We start from the raw sequence: 19396 nt of genomic DNA, 5'->3' as shown, positions 1-19396 counted from the left end.
CACAGCCATTTTAAACAGTGCTAAGAGTCTATTTTATGATTAGGATACATTTAGATTTCTGCTTTAATTACTATATACAGCAATATGCAAACAGCATTCAGTTGTTTCTGTTTTAAATTGCTAAGTGATCCATGTGGCTGCTTATAATATTTTCCTGTGTATCTTAATTACGTTTCATGTTTTTGTCAATTTAGCTAATTTGAGAGAAATGTATATTGTTGAATTATGCATTAAAATGGATCCAGTGGTGTATATGGGGCCTGACAACATTATCTACAGTTGACTGGCTACATGTCCTTTAATATCATTAATATTGTCTCTGAGCGTCTTCTAAAATAGCATGCTTCTAAAAAAGCATACTTTCAACCACATGTATCCTTTGAAAGAAAGTCTTGCAGGCGAGTCCATGCCAATAGTGTTACATCCTTCCCACAAAAAAACCCAGATGTTTGGAGGTGGAGGAATTCCTTCTGCTTCAGGAAAGGAGTGCTGCTTTATCCTTCCTTTTCAGTTACATGCTTCAGGGCAAAGAGCAGAAAGAGTCCCAGCCTATTTTTAAAAATGCAATAAAAACCAGCAAACGCTCTTCAAAATGGCCACTCTTTGGTTCAAGCTGTGGTGAACTGGAGAGCACAGAGTTACAGTGGTACCTCTGGATGTGAACGGGATCCGTTCTGGAGCCCGGTTCGCATCCTGAAGTGAACACAACTCGCGTCTGCGCGGGTCGCGATTCGCCACTTCCGCGCATGCGCGTGATGTCATTTTGAGCATCTGCGCATGCGTGAGTGGCGAAACCCGGAAGTAACACCTTCCGTTACTTCCGGGTTGCTGCGGAGCGTAACCTGAAAATGCTCAACCTGAAGCATATTTAACCCAAGGTATGACTGCATACCTTAACTCTCTGGCCAGCTTCCCAGTTCTTTCCATAGAGCTCATAACCTATGTAGAATTAATATCAATCCCATTGTTTTAAGTAGCTTACTATGGTAACCTTAATATTCTCTTACATAGAGAACAAAAGCCAGCTCCAGAATCCATAGGGAGCCACAAGTTGCCTAAATTTGGCAGTGTGAATGACCCTAAGGTGCTGGTTTATAATTAAGAAGTGAATTTGGTTTAATAAATTGGGCAATGCATTTATTTTTATTTATTAAAATTATTATAGATTGTGCTTTCCTGTAAACTTTTGTAGAGCAGTATGAAATTTAATAGTGAATTGCAGGTCCTCGATGAGGGCTGAAAAACTGAGCCTCAATCTTGGCAAGACGAAGGCTGTGTGGGTGAGTGGTTGTATCCAGGTAGCTGGTAAGCTGCTTGCCTGAGCGGCAGGGAGTCACACTCTCTCCGCATAGCCAAAGGTGCTTCTGAGTCCATCTCTTGTCATTGGAAGAACAAGTATTCTTGGTGGCCCAGAGTGCCTTTTACCAACCAGGGGTGATAAGGACAGCGATAGCCATTCCTGGATAGCTTGACCACAGTTGTCCATGCAATAACAGAAACAACAACAATTTTATTATTTGTACCTCGCCCATCCAATTGGGTTGTTCCAGCCACTCTGGGCAGCTTCCAGCATATACAAAAACGTAATAAAACATTAAACATTAAAAACTTCACTGTACAGGGCTGCCTTCCGATGTCTTCTAAAGGTTGTATAGTTACTTATCTCTTTGACATCTGGCGCGACTACCGAGAAGACCGCCTACCTGGTTCCCTGTAGCTTCACTTCTCACAGTGAGGGAGCTGCCAAAAGCCTCTCGGTGCTGTATCTCAGTGTCCGGGCTGGAAAGATGAGGGTGAAGATGCTCCTTCAAATATACAGATCATCAGTAACCTCAAAGTGGGATTGGTATGAACATAAAAGTACTACAGTTCCCAAGGCACAAAATAATTGCGCTTGAGTGTTTGGAAAATGTACCAAAACCTCTGAAGCTCTTTTAGTTTACTTGAAACATTATATATTTGCTTTTAGCTTATTTGTTGTCTAATGGCAGAAAAGTATTGTAAAATACATTTCTGTCAGCATGTGCCCACAAGAGAAGCTTGTCAGGTTACAGATTGCATAGTCAGCCCTGAAAAGCATAATATGCTAGCGGCTTTAGGGAGAAATGCTTCTGAACTCCTCACAGCCAAGCTGATAGAGATAAGAGAAGCAGGAGCTGACAAACCCAAGGCTGCTTCTTGTAATGTTAAACCGTAGTTAAGCCTTATGTCTTAATCAGGCCTTTGTCGAGAAACAGTGGCCTGACAAAGTAATTGATTGCTAGCAGTTATAGGACTACTTATAGAAAATGGGAATGCCTCTTAGCAGAGAGAACGTTTTTGTTAATGGTTTTACAAGACCACTTATTTTATACCTAAATCAATAAGTTGATTCTGATGTAATTCCCTATCATTACAAGTCAACACTTCAAAACAAATGAATTTTGATCTTATTCAGCTGTCAATAACTAGGACTCCAATCCAAACACAACCTGAAGTACATAGAAGCACACTGATGATCGTAAAATAATCAAAATGCCCTGCATAATCAGTTGGTGCTGTGGTACGGAATACAAAGACTTTTGGGTGAAACACAACTTTTATTCAGGCAGAATAGAATGCTAAAAATGTAAAAATTTCACAAGGCTGGCTAGATACAAATGAAAAATGAAACTATCTGCCACCCATGTGTCACATCCGCATGCAAAATCAGGAGTTTGGGAGATCAGATGCTAACTTGCTGTATCATACGCTCCAGATGAGTTAAAGGAGAAGTTAGTTGTGATGCAGATATTTAAGCAATCAGAATTGAGACTAAGAATATAAAAATGCAATGCTAAGAACTGCAGACAGGCCAAACAGTGGTTAGTTTAAACTATGATGCCTTGGAACAAGTCAGGACCAAACCCAAAAGGTTTAAAACTAATTTCATAAGAACAAATAATGGTTAATTTAAACAGGAAGTGGGTGCTTTTAATCTCCTCCTCTGGAGTGTACAAAAGTCGAAGGACAGATAATAATGGAAGAATTTTTATTTTTATTTTATCTTGTGACCATGCCAGAGAGGAGGAAAAACTGAGTTCACAAAGTTCTAAATGGTAGGTTAATATTGCATCAAATGAGGCCAGTGTGACTAGGTGGAAATGAATATAGTTGAAATCAGAATGTGGCATCCTACACAATATGAATAACAGGTGTACTTAACGCTGCATAAAGAGGTGTGGATTACAGTTATGTCATGTTCTTACTGCCTAACCTCAAATGCTCGTGTAGATAGTGTTTTTTCTTCCTCTTCATGTAAACTTTCTATAAGCCTGTTTCTTCACCATTTATCACTTGGATAATTAAGATGGCTCACAAACGCCAAACTTGCCAGAGAATGACAGCAGTTGTCAGGTAATAAATCATACTGCTTATCAATTAATCTCTACAACCGCAAAGCAAAGTAAACATTTCTTCCCAGGTGATATATTGGGATTGTTATAGTTAAGTATGTGGATCTCTTTTGGCCATTTAAAAGTGCAGTGCTCAAGAGAGGGCTTCACTCTTACGACACTCTGGAGCTGGGAGCCATACTTTCGCACTGAAGTGTTTCTTGTTGTGCAGTAGACAGTAAATGTGTCTCCACCCCCATTGTCCAGCCCAGACACTGAGGTCCAGTTCCAAGGGCCTTCTGGCGGTTCCCTCGCTGTGAGAAGTGAGGTTACAGGGAACTAGGCAGAGGTAGTGACACCTGCCCTGTGGAATGCCCTCCCAGCAGATGTCAAGGCAATAAGCAACTATTTTACTTTTAAAAGACAACAGAAGGCGGCCCTGTTTAGGGAAGTTTTTAATCTTTGCTGCTGTATTATTTTTAATATTCGGTTGGAAGCTGCCCAGAGTGGCTGGGGAAACTCAGCCAGATGGGCGGGGTATAAATAATAAATTATTATTAATTATTATAAATGGTTCTTGTTCATTATTATAAATGGTTCATCAAGAAACATACTGATGAGAGCTAAATCATATCAGTCTCCTGTTAGGGTCCGTGTTGTGTGTTCCAGTGTTCCTGGTGATGGAAAGAGAGTTCTGCTCACAGAATAACCCCTCCCCTTTCATGAGCAGAACTTAGCCCATCAATTGTAGAAGCAATTTGTTTTGGTCCATCTCAATGTTTGTTTGAAAGTGCTCCTGCAAGCCTTTTTCATGACAAGAAAAGTACTAAATTAAGATGCTTAGAATTGACTACCCTTTCATAAAACCAGTTATAGGCAAACCCGTATCCTGGGTTTTTATAATTTACCCATTTTGCTAAATTTTTATTGCTTAGTTCCATTTGAAATGGTTTTACATGTTTTTATAATGGATTTATTTTTATAATTGTGCATTTTATTATTCTAACTTGTTCTGGGTCCTTTTGATGGCGGGCGGGTGAGAAATCTTATAAAGAAATGAACATCTGACTTGGCATTAGACAATATGAGTTTTCCCATCATTTTGACTTCTGTATTAATCAGATTGTATTTTCATCATTTTTAATGTATAGTGAAAGGGATGACTTCAGCCAACTAATCTTAAAGTAGGGATATTGGATCCACCATCCATTAGGGCTGTATATTCCACTGTGTTCTGGTCATACAAGGTCAAAAGAACCAAATTTGATAACCTGAAAGTACCAGTTTTCATTTTAGAACAGTCAAATTTCTTACCCTTTGGGCACAAAGATAAGCGAGTTGGGGATGTTTCAGAAGTGAGGCTTGTAAGTACTGGCACTGCAGAAGCAAAAGAGATACCATGCCATTAGATTTGTGTATTTAAAGTACAGGCACTATGCAATAATATCACAAATTGAAATCTACTTAATTCAGTGAGGATTTATTTTTTATTTTTTAAATCTGGCTGTTAATTAAGGTGTGAGTTGGCCCACAGGGAACATTTTCTTCCCAGTATCAGTTTGTAAGATGTCTGCTTGTAAGCTGCTGCTCTGAAAAGCATCCATTCAAGGTGATAATAAAATGAAGATGTCACGTAATTTTTCTTTCAGTTGGAGAATTTGTGAGTGATGCTCTTCTGGTGCCAGATAAGTGCAAATTCCTTCACCAGGAAAGGATGGATATATGTGAAACTCACCTGCACTGGCACACAGTAGCTAAGGAGGTATGTTTATAATCAGTACCTTGAAGATTATTTGAAGCTTCTTATGAATAAAAATAAATGCAATAAGGCAGTGTTTCCCAACCTTGGGTCTCCAGCTGTTTTTTTCGGACTACAATTCCCATCATCCCTGACCACTGGTCTTGCTAGCTAGGGATGATGGGAGTTGTAGTTCAAAAACAGCTGAAGACCCGGTGTTGGGAAACACTGCAATAAGGTATTGTGGGGAAAAGGGGAATGTGTGGTTATATTCCTATCTATTGTTTTATAAGCCTGTGGGCACAGCTGAGTGTTCATCTTTATTGTCTGAAGCCTTAATTAGGAGCCAAATATTTTAATTTTTCAGTTATATTCCATGTCAGATTTTAGTGGCTTTGACAAACACTTGGAAAATCTTACGGAAAATAAAATCACAGTTCAGTGCTACCAGCTTAGAACAGTTGCTAAACAAATTGCAAAGGCCAGCAAAATACTCTGGGAACAACTTACACAAGACAAACAACAAAACATAATGAATTTCTGTGGCTCCTGTGTTCAGGTTCACTCTAAAGGTGCTGCAGCAGTAAATTATTACTGATGACCACAGTCCATTCTTGAGAGTAATGGCACCTTGAAGGATATAACAGGCAGCCTACTGAGAGCTCTTGAAACTACTGCATGCTGCAAACAAATTGCAGAAGGGACAAGATCCTCGAGAAACCATCATATCAGTTATGCCCTTTGATTAGCATTGGCTACATCATTCTAACAATGCCATTTACAATATTCAATGTTCTTGCATCTTCTCAGTGTTGTCCAGCTGTAGTCTACATAAGCCAGAGCAGTTTCTGTTCACTAAAAACATTCTGTTTAAGAAAAACATCAGGCACAAAAAGAATAGGAATACAATCAACTTATGGAGGAACACATTTTAACCTACCTGGACATCAAGGACCTCAAAGTGGTTCTCTTCAAACAAATTAATTCAGGTGGAAAATGAGGTGGCAGAAGAAGAATAAATACAATAGGTAATTGTGTAATCTGATGTCTGAACAGGCACCATGGATTTTTTTTTTATGTTAAAAACATAGAGAACTTAAGGATAAGTAAATAAAACTGCTGTTCTTCTATGCTTGTTGTTGCTTGTTTTCAACATCTGGAAAAGTGGACTGTGTAGTCTACTGTCTTAAACTAAAAAGTCCATTTTTAATGGACCAAACATCTTTTTTTTAAACAAACAGACAAACCCACCGTCCTTGATTCTACAAGTGAGAATACAACAGGGATTTTCAGTGATGGTCCAAATTTGAATTCCACTCCTACCCCACCTGATTTGTGTATATTTGCTGTTTGTAGTTCTTATCTAATTCTGTCAGTGAGAAATACTGCAGGTTTAAATCATGGAAGGGGAACTTTTAAACATCTTAAGGCCACTTTTCCCATTTTTAATTCCTTTCACAAGGGGGTGCTTTCTTTTTCTGTGAATATCTGAAGGCACATCCGTATATTTTGGAGAGTGCTGTCTCAGGTTGACTTCCAAGTGCTCTTGACTTCAAGATTATATCTGCAATGCACCATCTACTTGCTTAGAAGATACAAATGCAAAGTATGTTATATTCTGTGTGGTTTATCTGTAATCCTTTAACATGGGAATGTCTTCTTGATAAAACCTTTATATATTAGTATTCATTTACGCCTTGTGGTTCTCACTGAACATCAGTGAAGTAAGAGTTACTTTCCACCGTTGCATGGAGCCACCACAATGTAGAGCAAATTCCTGGGCTTCTGTGTGATTATTGCTCTAAGGTTTGAATTGGTGCTAAGAGTTGAATTAACGCTAAGTGTACACGTTGAATCAATTTGTTAGCCATTCTCTAATAAATATTTTAAATAGCTTCTTTCTCGTGTAACCATATATTCTGTCTCCTCCCCCCCCCCCCATTTTGTTTTTAGTCCTGTAGCGAAAAGGGCATGAATCTGCATGACTATGGTATGCTGTTACCGTGTGGGATTGACAAGTTCCGGGGTGTGGAGTTTGTTTGCTGCCCGGTAGCAGACGAAAGTGACAACATAGATTCAGCTGATGCTGAAGAAGATGACTCTGATGTTTGGTGGGGAGGAGCCGATGCAGATTATGCAGATGGCAGGTAAGGCCGCTACTCCTGCCATCATTAGGCAGTTTATTAAGCCAAGATGTTCTTTTGAAGAAAAAGTTTGCATGAGAAACTTCAGCAGAGGAATCCTTTGCTGAAAGTCTTTGACTGAAAGATTGTGATCTTTTAATTACAAAGATGCAGCTCAGTCCACAGCATGTTTACTTGGAAGTAAGTAGATTGTTCAGTGGAATTGGCAAGGCATAGAATTCTTGTCTTTAAGTGAATTTTGAACTGTATTCATGTTGCTGGTGTAATGTTTGAAGTGACTTAGTTTTACGTTGTTGCCTCATGCCAAGTGATCAGAAGTTTGGAGAAGGGGTAATCGATTCTAGATACAACCTTACTACTTCCAGCTCAATAGCTGAAAACATCTATCTGTTTCTTAGAGAGTCATTGCATCTTATTTATTTCTATTTATTTCATAAAATTTATACACTACTTCATTGTAATAAACCCCCTCAAAGCAGTTTACAAAAAAACCTATCACTTTTTGCTGATTTAAAATATATTCCAATTACAGTCATACCTTGGGTTGAATGTGCTTTGGGATGAGCGCATTCGAGTTACGCTCCACGGCAACCCTGAAGTAATGGAGCACGTTACTTCCATGTTTCGCCGCTTTTGCATGCGCAGACGCTCAAAATGACATCATGCGCATGCGCAGAAGTGCCAAAACGTGACCTGCAGATGCGCAGACACGGGTTACGTTTGCTTCTAGATCCCGTTTGCATCTAGAGGCACCACTGTACTAAGATGCAAAAATCTTTCTCATCCTGACAGCTAACTTAGAAAAAAGAACTTTGAAGGAACATACTGCTTTAGGATTTATTTTTTTGTTAAGCTGACAGTTCTTTTTAAAAAAATAACACAGATTATAACCTTTGTTCATAATGGAATCTTAAACTACAATTCATTAGGGTTGGGTTTTAGCTTCAGTACAGTGAATTGTCATTAGCCAGACAAATGTGCTCAAGCTCTTAAATTTGACATTTTGTTTGTGTTTGATCTGCACATTTGGAGAATTTGTTTCAGGGTTTGGAAACAGAAGTTGGGCTTTAATTGAGGAATGGTAAAGGGCTTTGATTTCCTGTGCTGTGCTATATTCTTCTGAACATGCTGTTAGAGATGAGTTGCTTGGCTATATTATATGGCTCTTTCAGTGTGACGTAGCACAAGTGATGTTGTGATGGTAGTTTATTTATTAAAGATACTAAAAGGAATGCTCTCGTGGAATGTTCATAAGAACGTTACCTTGATTTGTGTCTATGCTTCATCATCTCAGAGGTTGAAAAATAGACTTTTACTCAAGTGTGGACTTCATATTTGCATTGCAGTCCTCAGTCATAGCAAGATATTTTAAGAGATCTGAGTTTTATGTCCTGTCTGGTGTTAGATGTTTGATGTTATATTTAACAGTGTTTAGCTCTGATGGCTTGATACTTAAGATAATGTTTACCTCATGTCCTTCAATCTTGCTATCGTTTGCTTTACACTCCCACTAGAAAATTATATTTGCAGACTGGGGAAAGTTCTGGAAAGAGTTATCAGAATGATTGGGGAAGGTTTCATTTCTGGAATTATAAATTCCTCAGTCATAAATTCCTCGCGGTGTGTTTGTAGAGACTAACAGGAACTCCTTCCCACCCGAATCTCAGGAGAAAAGTTGAAGCTCTGATGAGTGAATTAAGTCACCTGACATAGCAACCTCTGATGATTTTCAAAACTGGCCTAATCCATTTATAGACCCCTCTTGGTAATTTAATTGACCATATAATTCATTTTACGTAGCTTCCTGCTGCTATATTTATTCCCCTCCTTTATTCTTTGGCTTTCAAATTCAGTGCCAGGAAAACAGAGAAATGCAAGTTACTGGATCCGTCAGCAAGAGTGGGGGCAAGCATGGCCAGCTCTGCTCACCTCTCGTTGCTGCTTTCTGGCTTCCTGTGCCATTTGGAACCCTAAAAAGATCAGCATTGATCTTGCATATATTGGTTGCTTAGAAGTTTGTGTGGTATGAGAAGTGGGAGCGGTTTTATTGCAGGCTAGCAAATGAGGCCCATAAGTTGCATCTGGCCTGCTCAGACTTTTCCTCCAGTGTGTGCAACCCCACATCCCCACAGTCTCCAGTTTACTCACAGGCTAATCATTCCTGAGGTGATTGTGAAGGAAGACTTCTCTGAAGCAAAAAAACTCCTCCCAAAAACAAAACTGGATAGGGTCAAGCTGGATAGAGTCCATTGTCATTACATTGCTGATACTTGAGATTCCTTCTTATTTCCCCTCAAGAATGAGGAGAGCATTTGCCCTGTGCATCATTTAATACGTTTAATAGGCTTTGGAAAACTAATTACTAGCACCAGCAGGTTGAGCCAGTTTACTGTAAACTAGATGTGGTTGCCTGCGACTCTTAATCCAAGCTCTGATTATTATCTGCTGGAGAGTGAATACTTAGGAATATCTGCCAAAGGAATTTATCTCCAGATGAAGCACTTAACAGAGCAATTGAAACCCCCAATCTGCCTTAGTGGAGGGGATTTGGAGTTGACTCCGCCAGTAGAGGGTCTTTGCCACCACAGAGATCCCACTGTACCTGCTGAAAGCATGAAAAACACCGGTGAAAGCTACCAGCCAGTGTGAAAACCCCCCCCCCCAACAAAAACCCCCACAGGGCATTCCTGGGTTGGAACTGTACTGGTTTATGTATGTACGGGAAGTAGCTGTTGCAATAGCTGAGAAATCTCATAGAAGGATGCACAAATTTGGTTTACTTCAAAAGAAGAGGTGCCACCATGTAAGTTTAGGTTAGTATTCTCCCGTATGAATGCTCACTGCTGCACCATTTAAGGACTAATAGATTTACCTCTAATGGATTATGTCCTGTGCATTTGAGAGTATATCTGAATAAGCTGCTTTTGAAAGGAAGCACGCAAAGATGCTATATTTGGAGTAGTCCTCTCCAGTTTTTCTAAATGCACAAATGTTAACTGAGTAAACAAGAAGATAATGTGTTATTATTTCAGATGCACATAAGCTGACAGATAACATAGACACATCAGTGGACTTAGAGATGCACCTAATGGCTTGGGTAATACAATTACCCTAAATATCTGAGTCCTGGGATGATGGGCATTAGGAATCTTGGAAAACCTGGTAATGCTTCCTGTATATTTGTCCAGGTGTCTCTTCTCTGCAGACCCCCCCCCCTTTTAAAAATGACCAAGCAGTTGTACCTAAAAGCCCATCTTCTGTTTCAATATAAATATTTATAGCTTAACTGGATTTTGTATGTTAAAAATGCAAACATTCTGGCTTCCTGGCTTAGTGGCAAGTCAGCGCTGTTTCCTTAAGAGCAGGTGCCTGTTCTAGCCCTATTGTTGCCAGCCAGGGTAAATAATAGTGAGGCAGATAGACCAATGGTCAGCTTCCTTCTTAATTCTGAATGATTTTCTCTCTCCATTGTGGCCTTATATGAGATCATATAATTCCCACCCCCCTCTCTCTCTTCCATAACTACTGGCTTATTATTTATGGTACTGATGTCTACCTTCCGTGTTATCTATTTCTTTGTGGGTTGCAAAACCTGACCCCTTTGAGGGTGGGTCTGGGCTCTCTTAATAAGTGTGCCGCTACTTAGTGACAATGGTGAAGTTCAAAATACAGTACATCTTTGTCCAGCTAGTCATGTTCAGATGTATGTCAAAGCAAGTGTGATTTACTCCCAAAGTTCTTTTCCACCTGGAATCATGATTCTGCTTGCTAACAAAGTAGCATGCTTATAATGTTTAGTTCATTTTTTGGCCGAAACGTATTTTGCTGTTGTTGTTTTTGCTGATTTGGATATGAAAGTATAAAGAACCTATGATCCTTCAAATGTTATCTCACTATCTCTGTCATGCTGTCCAGGCCTGATGTAAGTTGGAGCCCAATAGCCTCCTGAAGGTTGCAGGTTCCCCATTCCTGATGTAGCACTGTCCTCCTTTTCCTAATTTAGTGCAATGATAGAGCATCTGCCTTGTACGCAGAGGCTCCAGGCTTCATCCTTGGTGTCTGCAGGTAGGGCTGGGAAAAGCTCCTATCTGAATTCCTGGCGAACTGCTGCCAGTTAAAGTAGACAATACACAGTTAGAGGGACCCAGTGGTCTATCTCTGTGTAAGTCAGTTTCCAATGTTCCTCCATTCTGTTTACATACCTTCCTATGCTGAAGTTGCCTGTAAAAGACATGAGTACAACAAACACATGTTGGTTGTATGGCATGAGCAGGATTTTTACATGAGAACAATTTAACAGAACCCCAACTGCAAAGCATTTGCCTGGCTGATTTAGTTAGTTAGAAACAAATTCACTTTTGTGAATACCATTTTATGTAACTTTCGTTGTGTGTAGCACAATGAACTTTCTGACCTGGCCAGATGTTTTCTAAATGTTCAGCCTCCCCAAACACAAAGCAGTGATTTCCAAACCTTAAGCAGAGGTCATAGAGTCAGCCATGCAATGGGAGGTTATGTAGTCTAGCATGGCTATTATTACACATTAAGTTCTTTTCTTTTCTCAGTGATCAGTTTAATAAAGGCTGTATCTGCATAAAGCTGTGAATTAATTGCTTTAAAAAACATATTGTGAGGAGTTTAACAGAATCCATTGCTGCTTGCAGTTATGACAAGATAGCAGAAGAACAGTTGACAGAGGAAGAGGACATTACAGATGTGGAGGATGAAATTGCTGATGACGACGATGAAGATGGCGATGAAGCTGAAGAAGAGGTAGATGATCAGTTTCAGGAAGCCACTGAACGAACAACCAGTATCGCCACCACCACTACCACAACTACAGAGTCTGTAGAAGAGGTTGTTCGAGGTAAGCTGTTATTTATAGAGCATGAGGTCTAAGGAACTGATCTTCACAGTGTGCATATGCCCATTACTGCAAAAAATGTTCCAAACAGCAAAATATTCCAAGTTGCTATACCAATCATGCTTTTCCATTGTGATTTGCCAAATTTGTGTGCTACTCCCCGCCCCCTTTTGCTCCCCTCAGACTCCCAGTAACAACCTAAATCATGTTTTGATGATTGTCATCTCTGTGCGCATGGATAAAAAGTGATTTAAAATAGATGTGAACTTTTAATTTAAAATAGTGTCAACCATGTGGTGAACAGTTTTAGTAAGGTATGAGATGGGAAAGGATGCATGTCAAGAGGGGGTTTGCTTGCTGGGTCATCAGCTTATATTAAGAATAAAATTGTTCTTGGGGGTAACAAAAATAGATTGGTGGTTTAAGGACTCTCCCCCCCCCCCGCCTTTCTTAAGCCATCATCATTTAGAAGCCAGAAGATGGTACAAATTTAGATTTACAGGATATAGTGAGAAACAAGTATAGGATACAAGAATGGTCGCGGTGTTTATTTTGTTAGCATAATATGTATAGCACTTAATTGTAAAAAAAATATAAAAAAACTTGGGGGATTTACACTTCATAGGATGCTTAGAAAGTTGAAGAAGCATGGATATTTTCCAAAACAGAACAACCTATTCTGTGTTCTGGATACTGAGTATTTATGAGAGAGGGATGAACACATATGTAGAAATGAGAGCTTTCAGTACTATTTTAATTTTGTTAGTCACATTTATCTCTTTCCTTTCCTTCAAGTAGCTCAGGTGTGGGGACCCTTTGCCCTCCCCCATCCTCCAGATGTTGCTGAACTACAGCTTCCACCAACCCTGGTCTTTGGCCATGCTTGCTGAGACAGATGGGACTTGTGTTTATCAACATCTTGAGGGCAAAAGCACACTAGAGAGAGCTCAAGGCAGCATACAAACTCCTCCCCTCCTTCCTTTTCCTTGTTGGCTTTAACCATGATTTCTCTTTGCACTTGTATCAATGGTAATCATGGTTCGTGCTACCTAAGAACTCAAGTGTTTTAGTTGCTTTTGAATATGTTTCCTATAGATGTTTTGCTATGTTGTGTATTATTACATTGTACTGCATTGTTATTAACTGCCTTGAGTACATAATTGGAGAAGAGCAGAGATACAAATTGGCATGACAAATAAATTGCCAGGTTCCATAGTGTTGTCAAACAAGATTCAAGACTGAAGTTAGCATTGATGCAGGTGTGCTGATAAATCACAACTAGTGTTGAGAAAGGAAGGAGTCGATAGATCAATTCTGGGGAATGGAGGAAGACATTTCTGAGTCTGGTCTATTCCCAGTCACTTATCCAAGGTTTTGAGCTTAGCAACATTACCTCTGCACTAGGCCAATTAAATAAAGCAGTGATGGGAAAGTAGCTTACAACAAGTATGCTTTGAATAGAGGAGATCCTAATTGCATTTTAGTTGAAATGTGGAAAAACGATCAAATAAGTATTACTTATTCAGACCTCTTTTATTACTTCTATGTGTATTGAACCATCTGGTGGCTAGCAGGACATTCCATGGAACTCCTCATTTGCTTTGTTGGTAGATATATATTTTTATCCTACTTTTAAACTCCAAATGCAGCAAAAACTGTATTTGGCCAGTGATCAGGCTAAGGACCTGACATAAACAAAAATATATTCCATTAGGACAGATGCAGATCTCCTGCAAAAGGACATTCAGCACCTTGGGGGTCAAAACAGAGAAAGTGCTTTCCCTCATTCCCATCAAAAAGTTGTTTGAAAAGAGACCTCAGTGGAAAACACAGTTGTATGTGTCTCCCATACAGTCTCTCTTCCTTTGCTCAATCAATGAATCTGGGTCTGAGCTTGTCTTCCTCGACAGAGCAGAGAAGGTAGGCTGGATATTGAAGAAGGAGAGTGCTCACAGACCTCTCTTTCTCCACATGGGAGCACCAAGAGAGGACGGGAAACAAAGTGTTGTTCAAATGGAGATCCCTCCACATGCCATAACTGCTGCATTCACGCAGGGAAAGATTGCAGCCAGTATATTTTTCTTCACTGTAATTTCTCCTCATATTTAATAAGCAGGAGCCAAACCTCTTCTTGCTAGAATGGAACACACACAAAATGCTTCCATTTTCAGGAACATTGCAGTTTAAATCCTGCCTGGAGAATGACAGGTGGCAGCCTGTTATTTCTTGCCCATCGGCAAACATATTATATGAAAGGTGTGTTCTTAACAGCTGTTCTGCTTCAGTAAAGTAGGGATGGTGGTGCAGGAAGAGAGAATGGCTTCACGTAAGAATGTTTTCCTGGGAGACTAGTAGTACAACTCTTCATTTCTATAAGCATCGTCATGAGACAAGCGTATATCTGTTTTTAGAGGCTCTCAATAGCATCGGGGGACTGAGTCTCTGCTGCTAATGCATTGGTTTTCTTTTAGGTTTGTACGTTTAGCTAGCATTCAGTCTGCACAGGTGCTATTACTTGTGAGCTGCAGGTTGCTAATTTCTTTCCTATGGCAGATAACACAGTTGCCCACAGCCCTTGTCACTCCCTCAGAAGCCTTTTCAAGGACCTGAAAGTGCCAAGGCAAGAAGACCTAGAGAAATGATAAGCAAGGAAGTAGAGGTGCATGCTGAGAAACCGTGTTCTCGCCACAGATCTAAGTCATATTGGCATGACATTTCCAGAGACAATCTCTTTTCCCCATGCATTCACAGATACGTTTGCAAGGAAGAAAAATGACAGGAAGCGTCCTCAGAAGAGGAGACATTTTTTAATACTGAATGACCATCTTTCATACTGATTCTAGGGCTATTTATTGTACTTTTGCCTACCTGTGTTCTGATCACACTTTAATCACCAGCCATTATAAAAGGTCTGCTGTGTGTCACAGCTGCTTTGTTAGATGTCATGTCACTTTGGTATTAGGAATATTGATGAGAGAAAAAAGTGAATGCCATTTTATAAGGTCTGGCTGAAGCTGAGCAATGCGTCTTGGTGCAGCCATTTCCTGAGTTCTTTTGTTCTTTCGAGATAGTTGTTACTCAGATGCTTCCTTTCTCCATATATATATATATGATAGTGCAAATAGCTTTTTTAAGGTTAATTCTCACCTAAAGGGAGATACTGAAAGGAAGCTACAGGACATCCAGCCGTCTTGTAAACACAACAGCCTGTAAGCAACCATTTTGCAGCTACGGGAGACTTCACAAAGGTCTGAGTCATGTATTTGTATTTACTGGGCTACCCTTGATTAATGCCACTGGTCCTGTAGATCTGTCATTTTTAATTCACCTGTTGGTGCTTATATATGGTATTTTGATATTTGTGAATTATTCTTTATTCCCACTACTGTAAATATAGTTCTATATACTCACCTTTACTATCATTCTTTTGTCCTTGTATGACTGTTGGGAACATTAGGAAATGGATATTGTCAGAGCTGTTAGCAGTTCTATACAGTTTGACTTGGAAGGTCATTTCTGTTGCTTGTTTTTATATACAGTGGTACCTCGGGTTAAGTACTTAATTTGTTCCGGGTGGACCTCCTGCTGCTGGGACCTCCTGCTGCTGCCACGCCGCCACCGCGCAATTTCTGTTCTCATCCTGAAGCAAAGTTCTTAACCCGAGGTACTATTTCTAGGTTAGCGGAGTCTGTAACCTGAAGCGTATGTAACCCGAGGTACCACTGTAGTGCCATCAGTTTACAGGGCACTTTACAGAGTAGCAACAACAATTGGTCCGTATCCCAAGTGGCTTACATAAAGACACTGGTATTTCCATCAAACTTGAGGGAGAGATTTCACTTACCATCTTAAAGTTTGACATGGGCAGAACTGGATCCATGTGTTTAAAAAAACCCAGGGTGTATACAATCCATTAACAAGAGAGCAATTTATGAATGTAATGCTCCTGGCCATTAAATTATGTAAGTCTGCCGATTTAGGTAAAATAAAAGTAGTGCTCTTTCCTTTGTGCAGTGCAGGCGGTACTCATTTTAGGCACATCCAGTCGACCCATGGTTGTGGACGTGCGGGTCCTTTTGGACCCGAAGAGGGCAGGATGCACACCAAGAATGCTCGCAGGGGCTGGGAGCAGAACCCCCATGCAAAACATTTGCTGCCTGGAGCTATTTGATCCCTAGATTTGAAATGAATATTTCAGGAATACAAAACAGGAGTTCTTAAAGTATAATATGCTAACTGGAAGGCCATGGGTAATAACCAAAGTGAGTCATACAAACAGATTGATTGAAAGTATGAATTAATTGGATGTTGCCCTATATATTCCAGGTGCACTATATTAACTGCTAAATTCATGTCCTAATTATTCTTTTTCGCTGAATTAAAAATAAACATTTGGAAGTGAAATTTAATTTTAATTATTTGTGGGTACAGATTATAGTTTTAAGGTATTTACCATCATAGAAATAACTGTTCTATTGGACTGGAGTCGAAACGAATAATTTAATTTTCTTTCCTGTAACTGCCTGCTGGGAGAATATTGCCATGGTGTAGCTAATGCCTAAGCTTTATTCTTTAAAATGCGTGCCAGCTTCACAGCTGTCTCCAGATAAATTTGAAAATGCCTCTTGTGTAATTAGCTTTTGTCTTTGGGTATTAAAATTAGTATTTGGCTTCTGATTCTAAGTGTATTTTTAGAAAAAATAATTTTCTTCTTGGTAAAATTAAACTTGGAAGTTCTGTTCAGGGAATATGTCTGAAATTCTATATCCACTTACCTAGAGGAAACCCCATTGAGCTTAGGGAGGCTTACATAAGAGTAGACATATATAGGATTGTGCTCTAAATTATACACAGTACAGTCTTGTACATTTTTGCTTAAAGGTAACTCCTGCTGAGTTCAAACCAACTTACTCTCAGGTAACTTTGTCTGTACTATACACCATATAAAATTCCTGCACAGTCAGGTACTAGCCTGCCAACTTAAGAGACTTGGTCTTATATATTTTCAAAACTGTTGTGTGGTTCTGCTAAGACACCTACATTTTTTTGTCCTCTTGTGTTGTACATTTAGACATACGTAACACAGGGCCAATTAGATGTTCCAAATAAAGTATTCATAATATTCCGATGCCAATTCATTTGCTAAACCCCTAAGCAGTTTACACATAACAAAAATCTAAAAGAAAAATATATAGATACAATTTTCTAACCAAAGAAACAAAGGAATTAAACAGAAATCTGTCAATAAAACATTTCAGTAAAATATCAGTAAATAAAACATCAGAGCAGTGTGATGGTTCTTATGACCAGATGGTTCTTATGACACAGTTGCTCTACAAAATGCAGTCTATCATGTACAGCACCCAATATACCCTAAAGTACCAAAGGTGCCACATACCATTTAGGGCTGAATATTTCAATATTAATTTTATTTCTTGACTGTGTCTTTTCCACCTTTCTTTCAAGGGAGTCCATGGCAGCAAACATCAAAAAAGTAAAAACACCACCACCAACCACACAATTAAAAACCAAAACATCTAAAAATACTAAGAATGTCTAAAAACATGCAAGATACTCAGATACCCTCACAGCTAATAATATCAGGGTTGTTAGGAACAGTCATAAAACACTTGAGTGAACAGGAATGTTTTTAAATTCTTCCTGAAAGTTAATAATGAGGGAGACAGATGCAGTTCACTAAAGAGGACATTCCAGAAGTGTGAAATGGCCACAGAGAAGGCGCCGTCATGGTCCTGTGCCAATTGGGCAACACCAGAAAAAGGTGGCATAACTACTGCTTTTATATGAGATGCACACAAGGGTTCTGTGTTTTCCTAGTATTTGTAGCAGTGAGCCAAGAACCTTGACGTAATAAACCATCCATTAATAAACCAACTATTAGGAGGGGGATAGATTAGTGTTGTGTCTGAACCTGGGATTGCGTTTATTCTGCCTAAACAAGCCAAGCTTTCTAAGCCAACAATAGATCATAGTTTAAGGCGAAACAAGCCGCCCTCCTGGATTTGGATGCAACTCTTAAGCTATCCCCTTTCTAAATTGTTTGCCGACTCAGCCGGGAAGCAGTAACTGGGTTTAACCTTAGGCCAAGGTTCTTTGCTTATTGTTACATGTGAACCTGACCACATACAATCTTACCAGGCACAGTAGCCCTTCACAATTGGTCCCAGTTGATGTGAGCAGACTTGCCAAGATAATCTTCAGAGTAGTGGAGGAATGTGGAAGGACTTAGCTTATAGTGTAAAGATGTTTGTAATTTTGCAAAAATGTAAGATCAAATGCATTTTGTATGAGGTAAGATAAATATCCTAGGTGAAAAGTGCGTTGAAAGTCTCAGCAACCATTTGTAAGTGGGGAGGGAAATTTGGCTTATTTACAGTTGAAGTGATTTGAAGGACATACTGGCTAGCAGGTTGATTATGACGTAGAAACATGCGGTGATAGGATGGAATAATAATAAAATTATGCTCCTAAAAATGTTCAGGATAAAGATCATAGCAAACTCTGCTTCCATGAGGAAAGGGGAAAGGAATGACAACTGAAGAACTGCCATTTTATGTTCAGCCATTTAATGTTCTGCAGGTTTACAAAGGAGTATGTGTATCTGTATATATATATGTATATATATATTTCCTGTTTGGAACATTATTGGTAAAGGGCTACAGATATGTACACTGATGCATAATGGGATTCTAAGATGAGCATATAGATTTTTATTTTTATTTTTTACATTTTTAGTTCAGAGGCAGATATAGTAGCTAACCTAAATAACAAAATCCATTTAAGCTTGTAGATGTGTGATGTGTTTCATTAGGACATGGCCCCCTGTCATACACAGAAGCATACAAAACTGGATACCTCTTGTGTTAAGGGTCGTTATTGAGAATGGGACTATATTGGGAGTAACTTCAGCTGTCCTGCCTTCATCGGTGTATCAGTCCTTTCGGCTTAGGGAGAAATAGCTTTCACTGTACTTCAATTTTGTCTTCTGAGGGGTGATTTTATAATGTGGCAATGCATGAGCATTTCCAAAGTAAATAGTGTACAGTTCAGGTCCTCCCTGATGGGCTTTCAGCGCTCCACTGAGACAAGAACCAATAGCTTGAATGGTTTGAATCCAATTTGAATTGTGGGACTAAAAGCAGTTGGTTTTTGAATGATGTAACAAACATGTAGAGAGACACCTAGTAAATTAACCTCTTCCTAGGGTAATTCCTGGTCTCCTAGGGCTATGTATATCACTACAAATAAAGGTATGTAGAAGAGCATTGACAATTCC

General features: G+C 39.4%; 1 protein-coding gene and 1 long non-coding RNA gene across 5 annotated transcripts in view; one reads left to right on the top strand and one right to left on the bottom strand.

Moving 5' to 3' along the window:
- The window catches only part of APP (amyloid beta precursor protein), a 148546-nt gene that overhangs the window by 78250 nt on the left and 50900 nt on the right, over positions 1–19396 (top strand). For all 4 annotated transcript variants that reach the window (XM_081859422.1, XM_081859421.1, XM_081859420.1 and 1 more), the window contains exons 4-6: positions 5003–5115; positions 7045–7238; positions 11900–12102. In XM_081859422.1, the coding sequence (XP_081715548.1) occupies positions 5003–5115; positions 7045–7238; positions 11900–12102 (510 nt within the window). The remainder of the gene's footprint in view (positions 1–5002; positions 5116–7044; positions 7239–11899; positions 12103–19396) is intronic.
- Positions 5424–11581, bottom strand: LOC309340570. The gene is made up of 2 exons (XR_014156059.1): positions 11266–11581; positions 5424–5946 (listed from the first exon to the last, which is right to left on the bottom strand). It is a non-coding gene; the product is annotated as an uncharacterized lncRNA (long non-coding RNA).

Source organism: Podarcis erhardii (genome assembly GCF_964252035.2).
Source record: "Podarcis erhardii genome assembly, chromosome: 4".
In the NCBI taxonomy this organism is placed as follows: Eukaryota; Metazoa; Chordata; class Lepidosauria; order Squamata; family Lacertidae; genus Podarcis; species Podarcis erhardii.
This window is presented reverse-complemented; position numbering and strand designations above follow the sequence as displayed.